At 52.8% G+C, this 21,649-nt stretch overlaps 2 protein-coding genes across 3 annotated transcripts in view; one reads left to right on the top strand and one right to left on the bottom strand.

The window, feature by feature from the left end:
• LOC122701700 (general transcription factor II-I repeat domain-containing protein 2) overlaps positions 1-3,058 on the top strand; it is a 57,848-nt gene extending 54,790 nt beyond the window's left edge. The window contains exon 16 of the mRNA XM_043914924.1: positions 2,271-3,058. Within this exon, the coding sequence (XP_043770859.1) occupies positions 2,271-2,290 (20 nt within the window). The 3' untranslated portion in view covers positions 2,291-3,058. The remainder of the gene's footprint in view (positions 1-2,270) is intronic.
• NCF1 (neutrophil cytosolic factor 1) lies at positions 1,053-16,094 on the bottom strand. Of its 2 annotated transcripts, XM_043914926.1 has the most exons (11): positions 15,953-16,094; positions 11,235-11,315; positions 8,326-8,401; positions 8,009-8,174; positions 6,929-6,984; positions 5,735-5,857; positions 4,873-4,980; positions 3,894-4,011; positions 2,154-2,261; positions 1,477-1,619; positions 1,053-1,316 (listed from the first exon to the last, which is right to left on the bottom strand). In XM_043914926.1, exons 1-11 carry the CDS (start codon positions 16,022-16,024, stop codon positions 1,189-1,191), a joined length of 1,179 nt encoding a protein of 392 aa, XP_043770861.1. In that variant the 5' UTR covers positions 16,025-16,094; the 3' UTR covers positions 1,053-1,188. The 2 variants fall into 2 exon arrangements, with proteins under 2 accessions (XP_043770861.1, XP_043770862.1); XM_043914927.1 differs by lacking the exon at positions 15,953-16,094 and having other exon boundaries at positions 8,326-8,397.
• Between the last annotated feature and the right edge of the window lie 5,555 nt (positions 16,095-21,649).

The following is a 21,649-nucleotide window of genomic DNA, read 5'->3' on the forward strand; positions in this document are numbered from 1 at the left end:
AGGTTGTTTGAGACTTTTCTTGTTTCTTGAGGTAAGCATTTATTGCTATGAACTTCCCTCTCAGAGCTGCTTTTACTGCATTTCATAAGTTTTGGTATGTTTCACTTCCGTTTTCATTTGTCTCAAGGTGTTTTTGTTTCTCTTTTGATTTTTTTCTTTGACTCATTGGTTGTTTATAACTTGTTTAATCTCCACATTTGCGAGTCTTCCAGTTTTCTTCCTGTAATTAATTTCTAGTTTCATACCACCATGACTGAAAAAAATGTTTAATATGACTTCAATCCTCTTACATTTGTTAAAACTTGTTTTGCAATCCAATAAATGATTTATCTTGGAAAACACTTACTGATTTTCTGGGTAGATGACCTGTCCATTAATGTAAACAGAGTATTAAAGTCCCCTCCTATTATTGTATTGGTGTCTGTTTCTCCCTTTGGGTCTGTTAATATTTGCTTTGTATATGTTAGTGCTCCTATGTTGGGTGCATAAATATTTACAAATGTTATATCCCCTTATAAAGGATTGACCCCTTTATTGTCATGGAATGCCTTTGTGTCTTATTACAGTCTTTGTTACAAAGTCTATTTTCTCTAAGTATAGCTACTCCAGCAGTTTCTGTTTGCATGAATGTCTTTTTCCACTTCTTCCCTTTAAGTTTATGGTATAGCTTTACATCTAGTGTGTGTTTCCCTAAACCTAAATTACAGGGGGTTTTTTGGCAATCAAAGTGTACACGCAAAGCCAACTACAGCCCTGACCCGCACCCCGACCACCCGGCCCCACCCCAGCTATGCACTGTGTCCACTCTTCTTCAGGACTCTTCTGCAGTGAGGCCAGAGTTCAAGCAGGCAGTCTGTCCAGGCGAACAGCCAGAGGAAGCTGGCGCTTCCTCTTGCACTTGGCCTTGTGCAAACTTGGTCTTGGCCAAGGCCAGAGAAGTATGCAGCCGGACCTCAGTTCTTGCAACTTCCCCAACAGACCTCACAGCCTCCAGTCCTAAGTCTAGAAATATCAAGGGTGTTGCCCGCGGGCGCGACTTTTCAAAGCATCAGTCCCCTCCAAGCAACGTTTATTAAGGGTATCGAACAGCTAGGTGGGGCGCGGCCAGGGGCTTCCAGCCTCAGGCTCTATACACGTATATACAAGTTTAGGGGCTGGGGGTGGGGAGAGCATCACGTGCGGGCGGCCTCAGACAGCGGAGGCCAGCTTCCGCTTGGTGCTCTCGCTGCAGCGGTGCAGGATGAGGTCTGCGCTGGGCCTCGGGGGCACGGCCGGCTGCGGCTTGGGGCGCTCGGTCTCGGGTTGCTGCTGTTCCCCTGCGGGTGGACAGCACCAGGTGAGGCCCGCCCGTCCTGCTCTGCACCGCCTCGCTTCACTTTTCGGCCCCCATCCTCATGGCCCCGCCCCAGACCCCGCCTCCATCACAGCCCCGCCTCCGCCGCCCGGCCCCGCCCCCAGCCCCCGGCCCGCACTCACTCAGGGCGCTCCCGGGACTCTGAGGTCCCGGCCGCTGGCGGCGGCGCTGCTGCGTAAAACGGACACTGTTGCGCCTATAGGTGTCCTGACTCAGGCGCTTCCGTGACCGCTGGTGGATGCTGTGTGCGTTGCGGATGGACGACCTGGGTCCAGCAGGAGAGGGGTTTAGTTAGCGCCCCGCGTCCGCACCCTTGCCGCCGCCCTACCCGAGGGGACTGTCACGGCCAGCCCTGGGGTCCAACGAATAGGCCGAGGAAATGGAGCCGGTGGAGGGAGTCCTGCCCAGCCCCGATAGCCATGAAGGCCACTGCCCCTCCCCGACACGGACCCCCTGCCCTGACTCAGAGCCCAGGCCCATTTCTCACTCCCTCCCCCGCCGGCCTTCAGCCTACCCCCTCCGCAGGAAGCCCTCCGGCCTGCCCCAGCCCTCAGGGGCCATCCCAAGGACGGCGGGCACCGGTGCCCCCACTTCCATCTCTCAGCCCTGCTTCCCTTGTGCTTCCCTGCTGCCCTTGTGCCGGCCCCACAGTGTAGGAGGGCACTCCAGGGCCCCGTCCTCCCCCCAGCCCCCGCCCTAGCACTGCCAACGTAGGGCCTGGACCCACAAAGGGAAGCCGCGGTACACCCTCCTCAGCCCCGCCCAGCCTGCCCCCACTGCCCCCAGGACCCTTGCTCACCTGCGGGGCGGCGCCCCCCGGCTCTTGATCTGGCTTCGGGCCTGGGCTACGTCCTGCCCTGCCTTCTGCAGGAACATGGATGGAAAGTAACCTGTGACATCTTCTTTCCTGTAACAGAGGCAGCCGCTGAGGTCTGAGCAGTGCCGGCCAGGAGAGGGGATGGAGCCTCAGACATGGGGTCAAGGGTCCCTTAGGGTCATCTGGGGTCAAGGCCGCTGGGAGGTTGCAAACACAGCAGCTAGCACCAGCCCCTGCACCTGTGTGCCTCGACTTCCTCATGGGTGTGACTCAGGCCTTCCTAGTTGTGACACCGAGAAGCGGAGCCAATTAGCAGATCCAGCTCTCCCGGGACAGGTGTTTGCTGTGAAACCTCTGCGATCTTGTATTTGTCCCTTTTTTCTCTTATATAAGGTGATGGTCTCCTGTGTCCTAAGAAATCTTTGCCCACTTCCAAGTCGAGAAGTTCCCTTATGCTTTCTTCCAAAAGCTTCTTAGTTTGCGGTTTTGTGCTTGGTAAAACCTGCGATCCATCCCAAATAAAGGTGTATTTATTTGACCCTGTGAGCCAGGGTCAAGTTTCATTTCCCACCGCCCCCTCCCAGGGATATCCAGTTGTTCCAGCACCATTTGTTGAGAAGATTTTTCTTCCCATTCTTACTACTACATTTGGGAGTAAAAAAACAACAACAACAAAAAAAAACAAAACAGTAGCCTTTGCATGATACAGACTTCACTCAGTAAAACCCATTCTTCTTGGCTGGTGGGAGAATCACAAATACTGTCTCAGGAGTGCATGATGGGGGTTCACTGAATTTGAGTCTAAAAACTAATTCACTTTGCTGTGCAACAGAAACTAACACAACGTTGTAAAACAACTTTCACCAATAAAAATAAAAAAGTTGGAGAAATCCTGCCTCAAAGTCTTCAGTGGAGGGCCAAGCTGATGGGGGGTGTTGTGGCCACAAGCTCATGGGAGTCACAGAAAGGCACTGTGACTCCAGATTTGGCAATCGTGTGTAAGACCCCAGCACTCTGCTTTCCCCAGAATCAGGAAAAACTAGTATTCTTACATTCATTTGAAGGAACGAACTGGTGAAAATTACAAGGACTTAAAAGGAAAAGGGATGACAGGGTCTGTTCTAGCAGCTGTCAAATATAATAATTCATTCAGGGACTTCGTCTGGTGGTCTAGTGGTTAAGAATCTACTTGCTAATGCAGGGGACACAGGTTCTATCCCTGATCCGCCACTACTAAAGCCTGAGCACCTGGAACCCGCGCTCTGCAACAAGAAGCCACTGCAAGGAGAAGCCCATATACCGCAACGAAGAGCAGCCCCGGCTCACTGCAGCTAGAGAAAGTCTGCATGCAGCAACAAAGACCCAGAGCAGCCAAAAGTAAATGATAAATCCTTTTAAAATGGTATTGTGTTTTTTAAAAAGATAATAATTAACACAATCAATTGTGTTACTGGAGAATGAATAGATGGACTGGTCAGGGGACATGACCCCAAGTCACAAAGGAAAGAAGTGCCCACTCAGACAAGGAGACTGAACCCCACGATACGAGCAGACTGGGATGGAAGCAGTCTGCTTCCAAAATGGGAACAGCGCAGAGAGAGGCGGTGGCCTACCCAGAGTCACAGTCAGGTCGGCACTGAGCCCGCACAGGTCCAGTCTTGGGCCAGGCTGACTCTCAGGAGGTGCAGTGGGAGGGAGAGAGAGGGGGCACGACTCTCCTACCTGACGACCCACCAGCCGTCCAGGAGCTTATGAATGACCTCAATGGTTTCACCCTCCTCCAAGGACATCTCGTCCTCCAGCACCGCAGTGTAGGCTTTGATGGTGACGTAGGGCTCACCTGGAGGGGGAGGGGCATGCTGCGAAGGTCCACCCAGCACGTGGCTCCCCACCCTTCCCCTCCTCTCTGGGCCTGGGGCTTCCTCCAGCTGGAGCTCAGGACACCATCTGCTCCAGTTCTCCCCACTCCTCCTGGGGACACCCTGGACTTCTATCCTCTGCCTGCCCTACTCAGGGGAGCTCGCCCACTCCCACCCACCACCATCCACACCGGAGGCCAGGAGCTCCCATGACCCCAGAGACCTGGCCAGCCACCTGCACACGAGGAGTGGCCAGACAGGAAGTGCGGAGGAGAGGATCCATCCAGTGGCACCTGAGCCATCACTCCAGCCCACTGTTCACATGTGGGGCTGCCAGCCCTGTATACACATCTTGCCCAGTTTTTAAAGAGGAGCCACAAATCCACATAAAATTGTAAACTCTTTCTATTAATATTTGAAGATATGGGCAACCAAAACATTTTTTTATCAAACCCCACACAGGCCCCTTCCAACCCAGAGGCTGCCCATTTTCCCATTCTAAGTCAGCCATGATACCCCCACCTCCAGGCAGCCCTCCTTCCTGACACTCAGGTTGGCTCACGGTGCCACTTCCCACTGGACCCAGCCCCAGGCTGACAGCCACCACGTGTCCAGATTGACCTCATCACCCTCTCTCCTCTATTCTACCTCCTGGTTCCCCCTGTCCTGACCAACGGCACCACCTCCTACCCCAACCTATACTCTGGGGTCTCAGCCCTGCCTCTGTCTCTGCCCAGCCCTCAGTCATGTCTGACCCCAAAGCAGTCACTCTGGCTCCTCAATATCCCTGGGCCCCTTCCCCTCCTCCTCCCACCCCTGCAGCTGGGGAAGGCAGCGGGCACCTTCATAGTTGGGTTCTGGGTCCTCGGCTTCATCAGGACTGTCCAGGGGCTCCAAGTAGGACGCTGGGACCCAGCCGCGCTTTGTCTTCATTTGGCAGAACCACCAGCCTGTGCCAGGGACACGGGGCAGTAAGTCTGGGCAGGCCTGGGAGCCTCCCTCAGCCATCACCTGGTGGGGAGGGGTGAGGACACTCAGATGCAGACACACAGACATGCAACATTCGCATTCAGACTGATTATGTGTGTGTGTGTGCTCAGTGGTGTCTGACCCTTTGTGACCCCCTGGACTGTAGCCCACCAGGCTCCTCTGCCCATTAAATTTTCCAGGCAAGAATACTGGAGCGGGTTGCCAATTCCTAGTCCAGGGGATCGTACTGACCCAGGGATCGAACCCGCATCTCTTGCATCTCCTGCATTGGCAGGCAGATTCTTTACCACTGAGCCACCTGGGAAGCCTGTCACCTTCACCACACTGCATGCTAAAATCACACACACCGGTACATGGAGGACCACAGAACTACAGCTCAGAGTCCACTTCACAGGCGTGATGAGAAGTTTGCCTCCCCACCCGGCTGTATCCCGGCAGAGATGCTCCATCATGGCCTCAAATGTGTGCAGACCCCCAGAGCAGGGGGCGCACTCTCAGAGAGAGGGTGACCACCCCCACCCCCCACCTCTGCACCCTGCCCCTCCCAGTGTGGGGAGGACAGTCAGGGCCCCCAAAGGAGCCGGAGCCCCGCTGTGGGCCAGGTGGGGAAGAGGCCCAAGGCTGTTCCCCAGGGGGCAGAGCCTTGGTGGGGGCTTGTGGCCGGGGGCCCAGGCACCAGGGGGGGGGCGGTCCAGGCAGGGTGAGGAAGCTGACCGCTCTCGTTCTTCTCCACGACATCCACCACGTCGCCCGTGGCCAGCGCCATCTGGGAGCTCGAGCCCTTCTCATAGTCAGCGATGGCGCGGTACGTCTGCAGGATGATGGGGCCCGTGATGTCTGGGCAGAGGGAGGGGAGGGTGAGTGGACACGGTGGGCACCTCCTCCCGGCTCTCCCCTGCAGGCCCTGGGTGGATCGCCAGGACAGGAACTGATGTCCTGTCCCCACCGAGCTCCAGACAGGCCGGGGGTGGACACACCGTGTGTACTGGAAAGCAGCAGAGACAAGCTAGGCTTCACAGCCCTGCACCTATTCAGCACCTACTGTGTGCCAGACACCGGCCGCACGCTTTACACACGCTCTCTCTCATTTGATGAGGTTTGCAAGCAGCCTTTCTCAACATTAATGTGCACAGGGGACTTCCCTTGTGGTCCAGTGGCTAAGACTCCATGCTCCAGGGAGCCCTGGGTTTGATCCCTGATCAGGGCACTAGATCCCACATGCTGCAACTAAGAGTTTGCATGCCTCTACTGGTGGCGCCAAATAAATAAGTAAATAATTAAAAAAAAAAAAAAAAACTATAATGTGCAAACAAATCACCCCGGGATCTCGCTGAAACACAAGCACTGATTCCATAGGTCTCGGGTAGGACCTGACGGTCTGTATCTCTAACCAGCCCCCAGGTGACGCTGCAGCTGCCTGTTAAGCTCTGACTTGTATCCACCCCCGCCACCAGATTCATATATTGAAGCCCTAATCCCCAGTACCTTAGAATCTGAGTGTATTTGGGCCACTAAAGGCCACTTTTGCCCCCAAATCTGATCATTCATTCAGCCAGAACATTCCCTGGGCTGTCCGGAGCCAGGGTCTGTGCTTGGCGCTACAGCCACAGAGGTGGGCTCCCAAAACTCCAACTATTTTTTTTTTTAACTTTTTAGCCATGCCCCACAGCACGTGGGATCTTAGTGCCCCAAGCAGGGCTCGAACCCACACTCCCTGCATGAAGTGCAGAGTCTTAGCCACCGGACACCAGGGAAGTCCCAAGACCCCAGCTCTTTAGTGCAGCCGCCAAGACCCTTCACAGCTGCTCTGATCTCCTGCTCTTTTCCCTGCATACCCCGAGCCCAGGGTCCCTGATCGTGTCAACAGTCCCTGAGGGTGACCACGCTGGGCTGCCCCCAGCCTCCTACCCGCAGTGTTGCTCTTGCCATCTTTGGGTATCAGGTATGTCTCTGGCTTTTTCACCCTGCAGCAGAGAACAGTCTGGGTTAGACCACTGGGCTTCCCCCTGGGATGCTCAGGACAGACCTACAGAAGAACTTCCCGAGACAGTTCCCAAAAGGAACGTGGGAAATGGGGTCCACTGCAGAGCGAAGGGAGCGGCTAGACTGGGAGGAAGGGCTTTTGAAGCAAGAAGGAGCTGTTTGGAGCCTGAGGGGGGTTGCCCAGCTTCCTGCAGACCCAGAGGAGAAGGCTTGTAGGCCAGCTCCCTTCTGCTGGAGCCTCGAGAGAGAAGCCAACTGGGGGTGGGCGCCCTGTCCCCCAGGGGCTGAGGGGAGCTGCCCTGCCTGGGACCAGGGGTGTGTTCAGGGGTCCAGAAGCACTAACTGGAGTGCTGCTGTCTGTCTATGGCAAAGCCTGCCCTCCAGGCATCCCCTGGCACTCAGTACCAGAGAGGGACAGAGAGAGGGACCTTCGGCAGCACATTCCCCTGAGATCTCACTCAGCTTATCCGATGCCGTCCATGGAGGGCCCTGTGTCCAGGAGACCCCCAGGGAGAGGGCAGGCAGAGAATGAGGTGGCAAAGGAGAGGAGGGGCCTGAGACATGCTCAGGAATGAACAGAGGCCACCAAGCCCCATATCCTTTCGGGGGCTCCGCACTTCCCAATTTATGAGCACTCTCCCGGGCACCCACTGCTGCATCCGGCCCTCACCACTGGGTCACAGTTGAGGAAGCTGCTTTCAGAAGCCTCCAGGTCCCACGGCCAGGCAAAGCCAGGACAAGGACGGTGGACTTAGGACCCCCAGCCCAGAGTGCGTCCTCCACCCCACCCCCAGCATCCTGAGGCTCAGGGGGGTGCAGGTAGAAGCCTGGCAGGGATGCTGGGGGTGTCCCTCTGAGCTGGAATCCTGCCTCCTTCGCTTTCTCGCTGTGTGACTTTGGGCAAGTCGCCTGCCCTCTCTGATCCTAAGGCTCTTCCTGTGTAACATGGGAAAGCCCTGCCCTCTCCAGGTTGAGCCAACCACCCTTCCCTCTCCCACCACTCACCGGCTGTCTGTGGGGAGCTTGAGGTCGTCGGGACGCACCCTGAAGAAGTCGAGGAAGTGTGGGCAGCGGGAGATCTTGACAGGCAGGCTCATGAGCACGCTGCAGTACTCGGTAAGAGTGCCCTGGCGGCTCTCGGCCGCCCGCTGCCCATCAAACCACCGCGGGGCTGGCGGGACCAGGGAAGGACACCAGAGGACCAGTGAGCATACTTGCAAGGTCAAGTCCGGAGATGGTGGGAGTGGAGGGGACAATCAGAGGGCAGATGAGGGGAACCGGGGCAGGGGAGCCCACCCAAGTGACTCAGCCCCACTCCTCACCTGGCAGGTGCGGGATGATCCTGTTCTCTGGGTTGATGTCCCCCGCCTCAATAGGAAACATCTCCTTTAAGCCTTTCTAGACAGAAAAGCAGACATGGAGGCATCGTTTTATTAGAGCATTGTAAAGGCACGGAATTGGACACGACCTAAATACTTCCTAATCGCTGGGGCGAGGAGCTGCAGTCCAAAGAGTCGGACGCAACTTAGTGACTGAACAGCAAGAAAGAAGCTTCTGGTGGCATCCTGAATTCTTCTTTCTCTCCCGCCTCACATCCAACCCACCAGCCAATCCTTTTGGCTCTGCTCCCCAAATCTGTTCAGAATCTGATCCTTTTCACTACGCCCACTTCTGCCTGGTTTGATTATTACAACCTTCTTAGGTCACTGCCCCCTCTCTCCTGGTCTGTCCTCAATCCACCATCCAGAGGCATCCTCTTAAACCCAAGTTGTATCCTGTCTCTCCTCTTCTCCCTCCGTCCCTCCCTCAGAACTTTCCCTGCCGCTCAACTCACTCAGAACGGAAACAAAGGCCACGTTGTTCCACACGGTGCCATGTGACTTGCCTCTGCCGGCGCAAACTTCTCCTGCCATCACAATGCCCCTGCTCCCTCTGCCCCAGCCACTCTCGGAAGCTCCAGGCCCACTCCTGTCCCAGGGCCTTTGCATGTGTTATCCCCATTCTTCCCCCTACACGCAGATCAATAGCTCACTCTCTCCCTCTTTCTCCTTCTTCAAGTCCTTGCTCAGCTATCTCCCCCTCACAAGGCCTCCTTCCTGACAACTGCCTCTCCTCCTCCCACCCTTCCCACCCCCCCCTCCCTGCTCTATTTTGCTCCTTCTAAGGACCATCTAACACACTATAGAAATCACTCATTTGTTTGTCTGTCTGTTATCCTGACTTCTCCACTGGAACATACGGTTTACAAGGGCAGGCAAGGATTTGCACCTGTTTCTTATACCTTTCAGCAGCATTGCCTACCAATCAAGAAGAATGTGCCTGGCACTTAGCGGGTGCTCAATAAATAGTGGTTGGATGAATTAATGAGTCCACTAGGTGATAAAAGGGGCTTATCCTGGGACTTCAGTGGCAGTCCAGTGGTGAACGCTCCATGCTTCCACTACTGGGAATGTGGGTTGAAGCCCCCAACAGGGAACTAAGATCCTGCATGCCACGTGGCATGGCCAAAAAGTAAAAAAAAAAAAAAAAAGGAAAACAAAAAAAAGCAAGGGGGAGTTGCTAATCCTACAATAGAACAGTTTAAATAGGTGAGATGGAGCCCCACAATGTATCATCAAAATTGTAACCCAGTGATGGTCATAAGACTGAGAAACAGGCAAAAGGCACACTGTTGGCATTTACCTACACCTCAGAAAATGCACGCTCCACACTACCGTATGTTGTTCCTAAGCTGCGTGTGTGTGTGTGTGTGTGTGTGTGTGTGTGTGTGTGTGTGGTGTGTGTGTAGCCATGAAGGATAGGAGCCGGTATGGGCTCTGAGATGAAGGGAGGCTTCCACTGCTTTTGCAATGCTTTATCTCCTTTATCTTTTCTTACAAAGTTTAATTGGAGGATAACTGCTTTACAATGTTGAGTAGGTTTCTGCTGCACAACAACACGGATCAGTCATAATTATATTTTAACTGTGCTGTGCTCGGTCGCTCAGTCGTGTCTGACTCTTTGTGTCCTCATGGACTGTAGCCCGCCAGGCTCCTCTGCCCATGGGGACTCTACAGGCAAGAACACTGGAGTGGGTTGCCATTTCCTCCACCAGGGGATCTTCCCAACCCAGGGATCGAACCCCAGTCTCCTGTAGTGCAAGCAGATTCTTTACTGACTAAGCCACCAGGGAAGCCCAAGAATACTGGAGTGGGTAGCCTTTCCCTTCTCCAGGGCATCTTCCCGACCCAGGAATTGAACCAGGGTCTCCTGCATTGCCCGCAGATTCTTTACCCGCTGAGGTACCAGGGAAGCCCAGAATTATATGTATATATTTAAACATTTAAATATGTGTATATATATCCCCTCCCTCTTAAGCCGCCCCATCTCCTTTATCTAAAAGCCTTGTGCAAACGGCCCAGTGACATCAGCTGTGATTCCAGGTGCTGGTGTACAAGGCTGGATGTAGTTTTTCTTCATATTTATCTGCATTTCACTTTAAATAATTCAAATAAGAGAAGTGCTTTTGTGGCCCCTCCATGTCTTAGACCAGGACCCAGCAGCCAAGCTCCACACACTGTGACCCCCACCATAAGCTCCCCCCAATTTTGTCCAAACAGCCTCTGGTGCTGAGAACCCTGGGGGATTCTCCCATGTAAATCCTGGTGATAACAGGTACCCACAAAGCAAGAAGACCAGGTTCCATGGGTATCAGGATTATCCACCCTCTTTCCAGTCCACCAAGGTCTTCATCAGGCCAGGGACCGTGAGTGAAAGAGCAAGCTCCTGGGATGACATCCCCCTGCAGGCACAGAGCAAGCAGGAGGACCCTAGAGACAGCCCCCTTGAGTTCCTGTGGAGTGGGTGCAGAGTTTTGGTTTGGGAAGATGAGAATGTTTAGAAATGGATGGTGGTGATCATAGTGTGACATAGCGAACATGTTTCATGCCACTGGCTTGTACGCTTAAAATAGGCAAAATGGTAAGTGTATGTTACGTATATTTTCACAATAAAAATTACTTTAAATGTTTTCTTTAAATTAAAAAAAAATAATGCCCACAACATTGTAAGTCAACTCTACCTCAATTTTTTAAAAAATGCCCCCTTAACTGTGGGCTGGGAGGGGAGGGGGTTTCTAAGTTTCCCTCCCCGAAGGCAGAGCTGGGGCTGGACGTGGTGTCTCCTCCTTACGCCCACACGCCCACACGCCCACACGCACACACACACACACACACACACACACGGCACTCACGTGGAATTCGTAGATCTCAGTGAAGCGCCGATAGACCACCTTCTCAGACAGGTCCTGCCATTTCACCAAGAACATGTAGACCTGGGGGGAGGCAGGAGCAGGGGACCTTGTTCAAGCATGTGTCTGGGCAGCCCCCCACCCACGGTGGAAACCCACAGGACTGGGGGTGGGAGGGAGAGTGCTATTTGGGGTACCCTGGGCCATAGAAAGAGCACCAAGTTCCTGGACCCCAGGGCAAATTAACTCTCTCAGATTAACTCAAATTCCTCTCTGTAAACTCGAGGTAAAAGTAGGTAGGACGGAGGTAAAAGTAAACTCCAAAAAGTAGGACTGCTAGGGCTGGTGTGAGAGTTAACGGGAGGTAAGATGCTGAAAGGGCTGGGCTCAGATAACAAAACGCAACACAACAGCGTAAGATGTTGTGTGGCTGGATTTATATGAAACGTCCAGGGAGTCCCTGGTGATCCAGCGGCCGGGACTCTGCACTTTTACTGTCGAGGGCCCAGGTTCAGCCCTAGGTCAGGGAACTGAGATCCCACAAGCCGAGGGCGCAGCCACAAAATAAAAAAGAAAAGAAAAAGAGATATCCAGAAGAGGCAGATCTATTGAAACAGAAAGTAGATTTGTGGTTGCCCGTGGCCGGGCGGGGTTAGGGGGAGAGGGGGCTGAGGCTTGACTGGGAATAGGATTTCTTTGGGGTGATTAAAAAGAAAAACAGATTGTAGTGATGATTGTGCAACTCTGTGAATGTGCTGAAAACCACTGAATTGTGCAATTCACATGAGTTAATCATATGACAGAAGAATTGTAGTGGTTTAGTCTCTAAGTCATATGGATCCCATGGATTGTAGCCCACCAGGTTCCTATGTCCATGGGATTTTTCAGGCAAGAATACTGGAGTGGGTTGCCATTTCCTTCTCCAATATCCAAAAAAAAAAAAAAAGCCATTATATAAAACAAACAAACAAACAAAACTCAATACAGAAAAATAAGCCGGCAAAAACAGTTAAAAGAACACCACTCAGCCACACAAAAGAACAGATAACTGATACTTGCAACCACGTGGATGAATCTTACAAGCACTGTGCTGAATGCAAGAAGTCAGGCATGAAAAGCTACATACCATTCCATGTCTGTGACATTCTAGAGTGACCACACTAATTCAAGGTGGAAGAAGACACCTTAAATAGTTGCTTCTAGGAGCTGGGAAGGAATGACTGGGACAAGAGATGGAGTGAAGGTCACGGTCAACATTTCGATGAGAGTTTGTGTTCTGTAGGGACTCCCAGGGTCAAAGCTCAGTAAATGTATCTCCAAGATTTGTGGGTTTCATTCTACACAAATTTTACATCAAAAGAGAAAAAACTATAAGCAAATGCTTAACTCTAGCTGTGATATGCATGCTGAAATATTCAGGGCAAAGTGTACTGATATTTGTGATTTGCCTTGAAGTGCATCAAAAAAAAGATAGATTGATGGGTGGATGGATGGTTTGCATCATAAAACAAGTGCTACAGGTAACGTGAATGGAAGAATCTAGATGGTGAGCATATGACTGGTTAGATTTTTTTGGTTTTGTTTTGCTGTAAAATTTTTTTCAATTTCTCTCTATATTTGAAGTTTCTCAGAATAAAATATTGGGGAATAAAAAAAGAATAGCTACCACTGGGGAAGATTAAAATACTCTAAAAATTAGATAGTTGTGAGAGTTGAACAACTCATACCAAAAACCACCGTGCACTTTAAATGGGTGAACTTGCTAATATTTTATATGTTTAGAAATAAAATTAAACCAACAAGGATTTTTTAACTTTAAAATGGAAAGCAAAGAAAACCAAATGAACTTAACAGTATATAAAATGGGTAATAATCTATTTTTTTTTTTAATGGAAAAGACTCCAAGTAGCTTTTAGTACAGTGCTGTCACTATTCTCAGTCCTAAAGGACAAAAAGAACTGCAAAAAAAAAAAAAAAGAACTGCAAAGAAAATTTAAATTTGACTTATTAGGTTAGTAGGTTTATTGTTAATAGTGGCATGGGTGTAGTTACTCTGAAACAAATTTATGTTTACTTTAGAACTGAGCAGAGGAGTGAAACACTAATCTCCTCGGGACCCACTGCTCCCACAGTGAGAGAAAGGAGCTACAGATACAAAACGGTGAGAGGCAAGAATGATAGGACACGGCTATTTCCCCGTCTGTCCCCTGAAAAGGCAGTCACGAGCCATGACACCTTGGTGGTAATGAGCGCACCTAGCTTCCAGATTTTGGGTTCTAACATCACTCCCACTAAAGAACTTCTTTAGTGAAATAGTTCAGTCCAGGCCTAGGGCTGAGACAGGCCAGGTTAAGCTGGACCATCTTGTACCATAAGAATGAATTCTGGTGCCCTCTCCAAAATAATAATAATGATGTGCTCAAAGAATGACATGATATATCCAAAAAAAAGCGCAGAGGCCAACCTGAAGGAGCTCCCAGTCACCAAATCTGGAACATTCTGAGCATCAAAATAAGTACTGATAGTAATGGACTCTGACCCACTGAATCCACGGATCCATACAGACATAGATAAGGAAGAGGGGAAGACACTTACAGGAAAATGTTAACTAATGCATGCAGAAGGACCAGTAGAGTCTAAAAATCATTATTTGGCAATCATGATAGTCATTTGATTCAAGCAAGAGTCATCCAGTGTCTGTAAGGCCCAGGACACTCACATAGCTTTCCATAACCTCCCCCGTGGGTTCGTTATTAATTTGGTTGCTTGTTGTAGTCATTAAGTCTCGTCCAACTCTTCTGCGACCCCAATGACTACAGCCCACCAGGCTCCTCTGTCCATGGAATTCTCCAGGCAAGAAAACTGGGGTGGGTTGCCATTTTCTTCTCCAGGGGATCTCTTCCAGATCCAGGGACGAAACCCACATCTTCCGCATTGGCAGGTGGATTCTTTACCACTGACTCACCAGGGAAGCCCAGTTATGAATTACAAAGGGGGAAACAGTAACTTCACAGCAGAGAAACTTGGAGGACACACTTAGGATTTAGTGATCAAACATCACTAATGTAAGAATAACTAAAAATCAACTGCCACCTGATGGGATCAAAGAGAAGAACAGACTCACTTCCAGGGTGTGTCCTTGAATTATTGAGAACATCACTAATGTAAGAATAACTAAAAATCAACTGCCACCTGATGGGATCAAAGAGAAGAACAGACTCACTTCCAGGGTGTGTCCTTGAATTATTGAGATCTAAAGTGAAAAGTGAAAAGTCACTCAGTCGTGTCCGACTCTTCACAACCCCAGGGTCTAAACAGTCCATGGAATTCTCCAGGACAGAATACTGGAGTGGGCAGCCTTTCCCTTCTCCAGGGGATCTTCCCAAGCCAGGGATCGAATCCAGGTCTCCCACATTGCAGGCAGATTCTTCACCAGCTGAGCCACACGGGAAGCCCAAGAAGACTGGAGTGGATAGCCTGTCCCTTCTCCAGCAGATCTTCCCAACCCAGGAATCGAACCAGGGTCTCTTGCATTGCAGGAGGATTCTCTACCATCTGAGCTATCAGGGAAGACACTGGGATCTAAGGAAGTATCAAACCTGTGTCTCCTGCATTGCAGGAGGATTCTTGACTCACTGAGCCATTGGAAAGTCCCTAAGAAGTATCAGAAACACCGAAATTGAGGGGCGTTCTGCAAAATAACTGGTCCCATGCCTTCAAAAAGTCAAAATTGAAAAGGACAAAGACTGGTTAAGACTGATGCGGGTCAGAGAACACCAAAGAGATGAGGCAACGCAGATACATAGGATAACCTGGATTGGATCCTGGGCCTGAAAAAACGTCCCTGCCGAGGGACAAGTAGGACAATTGCCGAAATCCTGATACTGTCTGTGGGATGGATGGTAGTGTTTTATCAAGGTTAATTTCCTCATTTCGACACCTTTGGTTATGTAAGAGAACGTTCTTGGTTTTAAGAAATACACACTTGTAATATTTAGGGGTAAAGAAGCACAATGTCTCCAAATAACTGTCAAACGATTCAGAAATACACATTCAGAGAGAGAGAAAGGGAGGGAGGGACAAAAGAACAGACGGAGAGACACTCAGAGAGAAAATGTCTGTGAAGGAATGCTGGAGTAATTGGCATTTTGCAGGGGCAACATTTCTGTAAATTTGAAATTATTTCAAAATTAAGAGTTAACAAAAGACGAAAGGGCTCTGCATATACTCTGAATGAAGCCCCCGCGCCAGTTTACAAGGTGGATCCCTCTCTGGTGTTCCTCTGGGTTTGGAGACCCTGTGATGGATGGGGTGGCTGGGTCCGAGCCAACACTTCCCCAGTTCTCCCGGGGCAAGAGGGGGGACTCTTTGAGTCCCGGGGTGGTGTCACCCTACAGGAGGGGCCGTGACTCTGATGTAACTGATCACCACCAGCGCGCCCTCCCGGGAACCCCTCCCAGAGGGGCTGGCAGAGACACGTGCTGGCGTGAAGAGCAGGGAGTTGGGGTTGGGGGGGCGCGGCGCGCATCACCTGAAGGGCTCACAGGGACTGTGGCCCTGGATGGGCGGCCTGAGCCCCGGGGACCCGGAGCCTCGGCCACAACCCTGCAGCCTCTGCCCTCGGGCCGGGAGCGCCGGGGCTGTGCGGGGACCCGCACGTGCGCCCCCCACCCACCCCCAGGTCTGTCCCCGCGCGCGGGGCGCTCCCGGCCGGTACTCACGTAGTGCTGGCTGGGGACGAAGCGCTTCTCGAAGCCCAGGAGGGCAATGTGGCGGATGAAGTGGTCCCCCATGGCTCGGCTGCGCGCGGCACCCTCTCCTCTGGGGTGCTCAGGGGCTGGGACTTAAATTGGCTGGAAAGAGGAAGTCGCCTCTGTCGCGGAGGGCGGTGGGGGGGAGGTGGCAAGAGGGGGCAGGGAGCGTGCAGAGAGGGCTCCGCTTCTTCTTTCGTTTTCTGGGATTCCTGGGGCTCCCGTGGCGGGATGTGGGTGGCCACACGCACGCAGGTGTGCAAGGACACTGGCACCTGTCCTCCCCATGGCCTCTAGGACCCCAGTGGGGTGCCGGACTCCCCGCTCTCTCCTCCTGGCTCCCTGCGCCAGTGGCCTTGGCTTCTCTGTTATGGGAACTCCCCCACTACTTGCACCTCAGGGCCTTTGCACGTCCAGTTCCACCTGGCCCATCTCTGGCAGGCCTGAAACTCCCACCTCATTGTCTGCAGGTTTCTCCTCTGAGAAAGGGCACCTCCTCCGAGAGGCCTTCCTTGATAACCTCACATAAAATAGCAACACTTCATGGGCCCCTACTCCTCTTTTCTTTTTTTCCCTCAGAGCACTGCCCACTGTTTTATTTTATTTTTACAATGTCTTTCCAGGTCAGATTGTGAGCCCCGTGAGAGAAGGGTCTGGCCTGTTTTGACAAGGGCTCTGGCCCCAATGCCCCAGAGCTGGTGCCTGGCAGGCAGTGGGCCCTCTGCAAGTATTCGGATAGTAACTGCATTGCTCATGGAGTGATAAATCCTCCAAGGGAGTGTGTACAAGCCTCCGGTGCACACTCTGGGTGAGTGTGACTGAGAACAGTAGTGGGCGGGCAGAGTAAGACCCGAGTTCAAATACTGATCAAAGAACGGCCCCTCAGAGCCAGCTTGGTTTCCTCCTGAGTGAAAGTGGACCCCCATCTCTGCTGAGAATGAGGAGAAGGGGATTTGGGATGCAGGGGTGAGGGAGGAGCAGCTTGCTGGAAGAGGATGGGTTGTTGTTCAGTTGCTCAGTCGTGTCCGACTCTTTACAACCCCATGGACTGCAGCATGCCAGGCTTCCCTGTCCTTCATCGACTCTCGAGATTTGCTCAAACCCATGTCCATTGAGTCGGTGATGCCAAAGCCTGGGGCGCTTGGCCAGGGAGATGCGGGACTCTGGGAGCTCAGGGGTTACAGGGCTGGTTCAAGGTCACAGAGCACGTGGTCTTAGACCCAGGAAATTTGACGGCAGGCTCAGGTAGGCAGGGTCACTTTGTGGCCCAGACTCTCAGATTCCAAGAGGGAGAGATGGTGGCCAAGGCCATCAGCGCTGGGAGCACTCTGAGAGCCACGGGTCCCCTGGGACCACCAGGGGCAAGGCTTGACCTTTGGCAGGGGGTGTTATCTCGGAAGCTCGGGGTCCATTCTTTCCTCTGCTCTGGAAGAATTGCTTGGCAGGTCCCCTCTAGACAATGCTGCTCCTCAGTCACCCCGAGGTCATCAACCCTGGGTGTGACCAGCCTGCCAGTCCTTGGTCACTTCCACTTACCCAGCTGGGGTCTTCCTGCAGAGAAGGATGCATGGTTCAGCGATGGGAAAGAACTGCCCTGCACAACACGGGGGAGCCTTCCAGGTACAACGTGGGGATAGAGAAGCGGACAAAATGCCCCTCCTGCAGGATGCCACTGACCCCAAGCTCAAACTCTTCCCAGGCCAGTCAGTGGGGTTGGAAGCCAGGGTGACCTCTGGGGGCAGGGGTGGGGGCCAGCAGTGAGCGGATGGGGCCCGGAGGCAGCAAGTGATTCGCTCTGTTGATAAGGACGCCAGTTCCACAAGTGCGCTCACTTCCTAAAATTAGCCCGGCCCTAGGCACGTTGAGTTTCATGCACAGCCCTTCTCTGTGGGTGCCTTTTACCGCAACAGAAAGTTGGAAGCAAGAACAGACCGAGTGGGGTCCCACGATGGATGGCGGTGCTCCCTTAAACCCACAGCACATGGCACTTAGCTCGTAGCTGAGAGATGGTCCTTTAATCATTCACTAAACGCCCCCACCCTGAGGGATGCTCAGCTTGTCTCTGGCCTTCCGCGTCTCACGGGGTGCTGCCTTGCGGTCCCGCACCGAGGGCAGACACCAGTGCTGCTCACCTGGGCAGGGCGGAGGAAGTGGCAGGTGGGACTGGCTGCAAGCCCGGGCACCAGTCCGGGTCGCGGCCCGCCACTGACTTCCTTTCTTCTCAGAAGTCTTTCCACTCTTGCATAACTGCCCAGCCAGACTGCCCTGTCCTGCAGACGCCAGGCACGACCCAGCGGCCTGAGCCGTCAGCTGCTACCTCCCCACTTCCCTCCTGCGGTCTCCCCAACCTCCCCTTGCTCCTCACCACACCCGGGCCAGAGAGGAGGGGACCAAAGTACGAAGCGCTAAGAGCTCATGTTTACCTCGTAGGACTTCCCTAAGCAGGCTTTTTGTCAGGATGAGATAGGATTTATTTTAATGCATGGATGAAACAAGTGACCAAATGATTATTTTTTTTGAAAATGAGCAAAACTAGAAAGAAAAAAAAAAGATAAAACAGACAAACAAAAATGAGCAAAATTAGACGCCATTAATAAATGAAAGTTTGGCTTTTGGAGGCGGTAAGATACAAATAAATATTTTAGAAATTTCAAATTGTGATATTATAGAACACTGCAAAAGAAAAATGAAATTGAACTAAACATTGTAAGATTTTAGCTAGCATTATGCAGATCCTGTTATACATCCCCCAGGTATTAGAATACCAGAGCTCGTAGAATCCCCAGAACTGATAGTTAGGGAGTTTGGGATGGACATGTACGCACAGCTATATTCAGAATGGATAATCAACAAGGACCTACTGTAGACCAAAGTGAATTCTGCTCAGCCTGGATGGGAGGGGAATCTAGGGGAGAATGCATACTTGTGTATGATTGGCTGAATCCCTTTGTTGTCCACCTGAAACTATCACACCATTAACGTTAATCCGCTATACTCCAATATAAAATAAAACGTTTTTTTTTAAGTTAAAAAAATAAAGTGATTATTGATAGGTATGTAAAAAAAAAAAAAAACCAAAGTCCCTAAAATCTCCCCCACCCACTTCCCATCAAGGGCTAACAGAGGACTTAGCCTGGGTTAGGAATGCGTTACATTTATGACCTGATCTCATCTCATCTGCACAGTGAGACTCTCAGGAAGGCACTGTGATTTCCCCCACTTGATAGATGGGAAAAACAGGTGCAGTGAGGTTAAACGGGCTGTCACCTCTGCGGAGCAAAAAAGCTGGGTCTTGAACCTAGGCAGTCTGGACCCACGCTCTAAACCATTGGCTCTTCTGAATAAATGAATGATATTGGGGGTTCACAAGGGAGGAGCCAGACTTCGACCTGCCTGAAAAGGGAGATGCTCACGACAGGCCTGCCGGGAGGGGAGGCAGGGCTTCCCGGCCTGGCCCAAAGACCTTGGCCTCACTCCAGATGCCGCCTTCCCCGGATGGACGGGGCTGGGCAGTCCTCTACCAAGGCTGGGCCAGGGGGACGGGCTGTGTGGAGGCGGGTTTAGCCTGAGCGCCCGAGGCCCAGGCAGCACCCTCGAGGGTCCTCTGTCGGGCTTCCCAAGACGCGAACACAGCAGCCCTCACCACGTGACGGTTCTTCTCAGAGGCTAAGGTAAGCCTCCAGCCAGGCCTGTGACGAAGGCCCCCTGGGTCAGCCCACGGGCCCAGGTCTCGCCCACCGCTGGGAGGTGCAGGAGGGGTCCCTGAGCCGCTGGTTGAGGGCTTCCTTGGCCGTGAGCCTGGCTGTGTGGGGCGGAGGCTTTGAAGGGCAAGCAGGTGCCTCAGTGTGGAAATGCACGCCCCTAGCCACCCGTTCCCAGGGGACCCCGAGTCTTCCTTTCTCAGCAGATTAGACCAGGGACGGGCTCTGGCTGGGTTGGGGTGGGCCTTGCGGCCTTATCAGAAGAGAAACAGGAGCCTGTACTCAGGAGGGGAGCTAGGACACAGCTGGGCCACACATCCTGCGAATTCCTTCTCCCCTGGGCCTGATGACACGGCGGCCGGGTCCTTGGCCTAGGGACACAGGAGTGAGCAGCCCGGACACCCCAAGAGTCAGCCTGAGCCTTTGGTCTGCAGGAGGCCGTGCACACACCAAATGCTGGCTCTGGGCACAGTGGTCTGGAGCCCGGCCCCCACGGACCTGCTCATACCGGGCCGGGTGCCCTTGGCAAGTTCCAAGCCTCGGTTTTTCTCATCTGTAAAAGGACATTAGCAACTGTACCTATTCCAAGGACTGTATTAGGAGTGTTTGGGGAGGTCCAAGGCAGTTTCTCGCTGTTTAAGCTGGGCCTGGAATGAGGGAAATGTCAGGTGAATGAGAGCTGGCACTGCTGGCTGCTGGGGCAGACGGTGCAGGGCTCAGACCCGGGGCAGGCCTGTGCTCTCCGCTGGAGCTGTCGCCGGTGAGCTGGGTGGCTGTGTGTGGGGCAGCCCCCGGCAAGCCCTGGGAGAGCTCAGCCTTGGCTGTGCCCAGGGCCGTGGGGGTAGGAAAGCCAGGGGGGCTTTCCCAGGCCAGGTTGGGGAGGATGGTAGACAGGAGCCTGAGTCCTAGGGGTGGGGCCGGGGCTGTCCCTTCTGCACTGTAGCGTCTGGCGGACGTCCTCACACCAAGTGGGTGCTTAGCCAAAATCAAAGTCTGGTCCCATTCCAAAGCCAGGTCTTTCCCTGGTGGCTCAGATGGTAAAGAATCCGCCTGCAATGCAGGAGACCTGGGTTCGAGCCCTGGGTTGGGAAGATCCCCTGGAGGAGGGAACGGCTTACCCATGGCCAGAATTCCGGGCTGGAGAATTCCATGGGCGGAGGAGCCTGGCGGGGTGCAGTCTACGGGGTCGCGAGGAGTCAGACACGACAGAGCGACTTTCACTCACCTCACTACCATCTGGTCCGCACCAGAGCCGGGAGCCCCGGGGCCTGCCTGTGCCCAGCCTCCTGCCCCACTTCCTCACTGGGGCCAGATGCGTCATGTGGCCAAAGTCATTTGAAGCTCATCAACCATCAAGGCTAAATCCAGCGCGTGGTACCGCCACAGGGGGTTTTGCGGTGAGCTCTTCTGCACTTGTAGCTAATTCCAGTAATGAGAAAAATCCCACCTCCTAAATCCAGTCATCAAGGCTGGGTTGCCATCGTCTCCCCCACCCCGCCCAGAGACTGTGCGAAGGCAGCCGGCTGCATGCTTTCAGTCCGGGACTTGGCCGTGGACTCGGCACCTCCGCCTCGTCCGAGGGGCACAGGACAGACAGGCGCTTGTCACCTGCGGACAGCGGGTCTGCCTATAAGTGTGTCTGGTGACGGCCCGGCTTGCATCAAGCACCGGGGGCAACGAAGCCACTTCCCTCAATCGAGAGCTCCTCTCTTGAAGGCCAACACTTGCTATGGCTTTCTGACCCTACGCCATGGGGTGGGTGCCTGCTCTGACCTAGCCTTTCTGCAAACCTGCACCTGCTGTCTTAAGGATTTTTCCTTGAGGATCTAGATTGGCCGTTATAAAGGAGAAAACAGCTTGTCTCAATTACAGATGATGCAAATCTACAGATTCTTTGGAGATTTATCTAAAATCTTCCTAGAGCCTTGGAGGTGGCTGTCTCTCTTGCTGCCTCTGGTTGGGGTTG

Source organism: Cervus elaphus, chromosome 10 (assembly GCF_910594005.1).
Source record: "Cervus elaphus chromosome 10, mCerEla1.1, whole genome shotgun sequence".
Taxonomy (NCBI): Eukaryota; Metazoa; Chordata; class Mammalia; order Artiodactyla; family Cervidae; genus Cervus; species Cervus elaphus.

What these genes read in the sequence shown, in the direction of transcription:
- NCF1 (XM_043914926.1), bottom strand. Translation starts at nt 16,024, where the DNA reads ATGGGGGACCACTTCATCCGCCACATTGCCCTCCTGGGCTTCGAGAAG. An exon ending in CGGGGGGCGCCGCCCCGCAG is followed by an intron (nt 1,620 to 2,153) that starts GTGAGCAAGGGT and finishes TGCTGGACCCAG; the next exon opens with GTCGTCCATCCGCAACGCAC. An exon ending in GAGTCCCGGGAGCGCCCTGA is followed by an intron (nt 1,317 to 1,476) that starts GTGAGTGCGGGC and finishes GTCCACCCGCAG; the next exon opens with GGGAACAGCAGCAACCCGAG.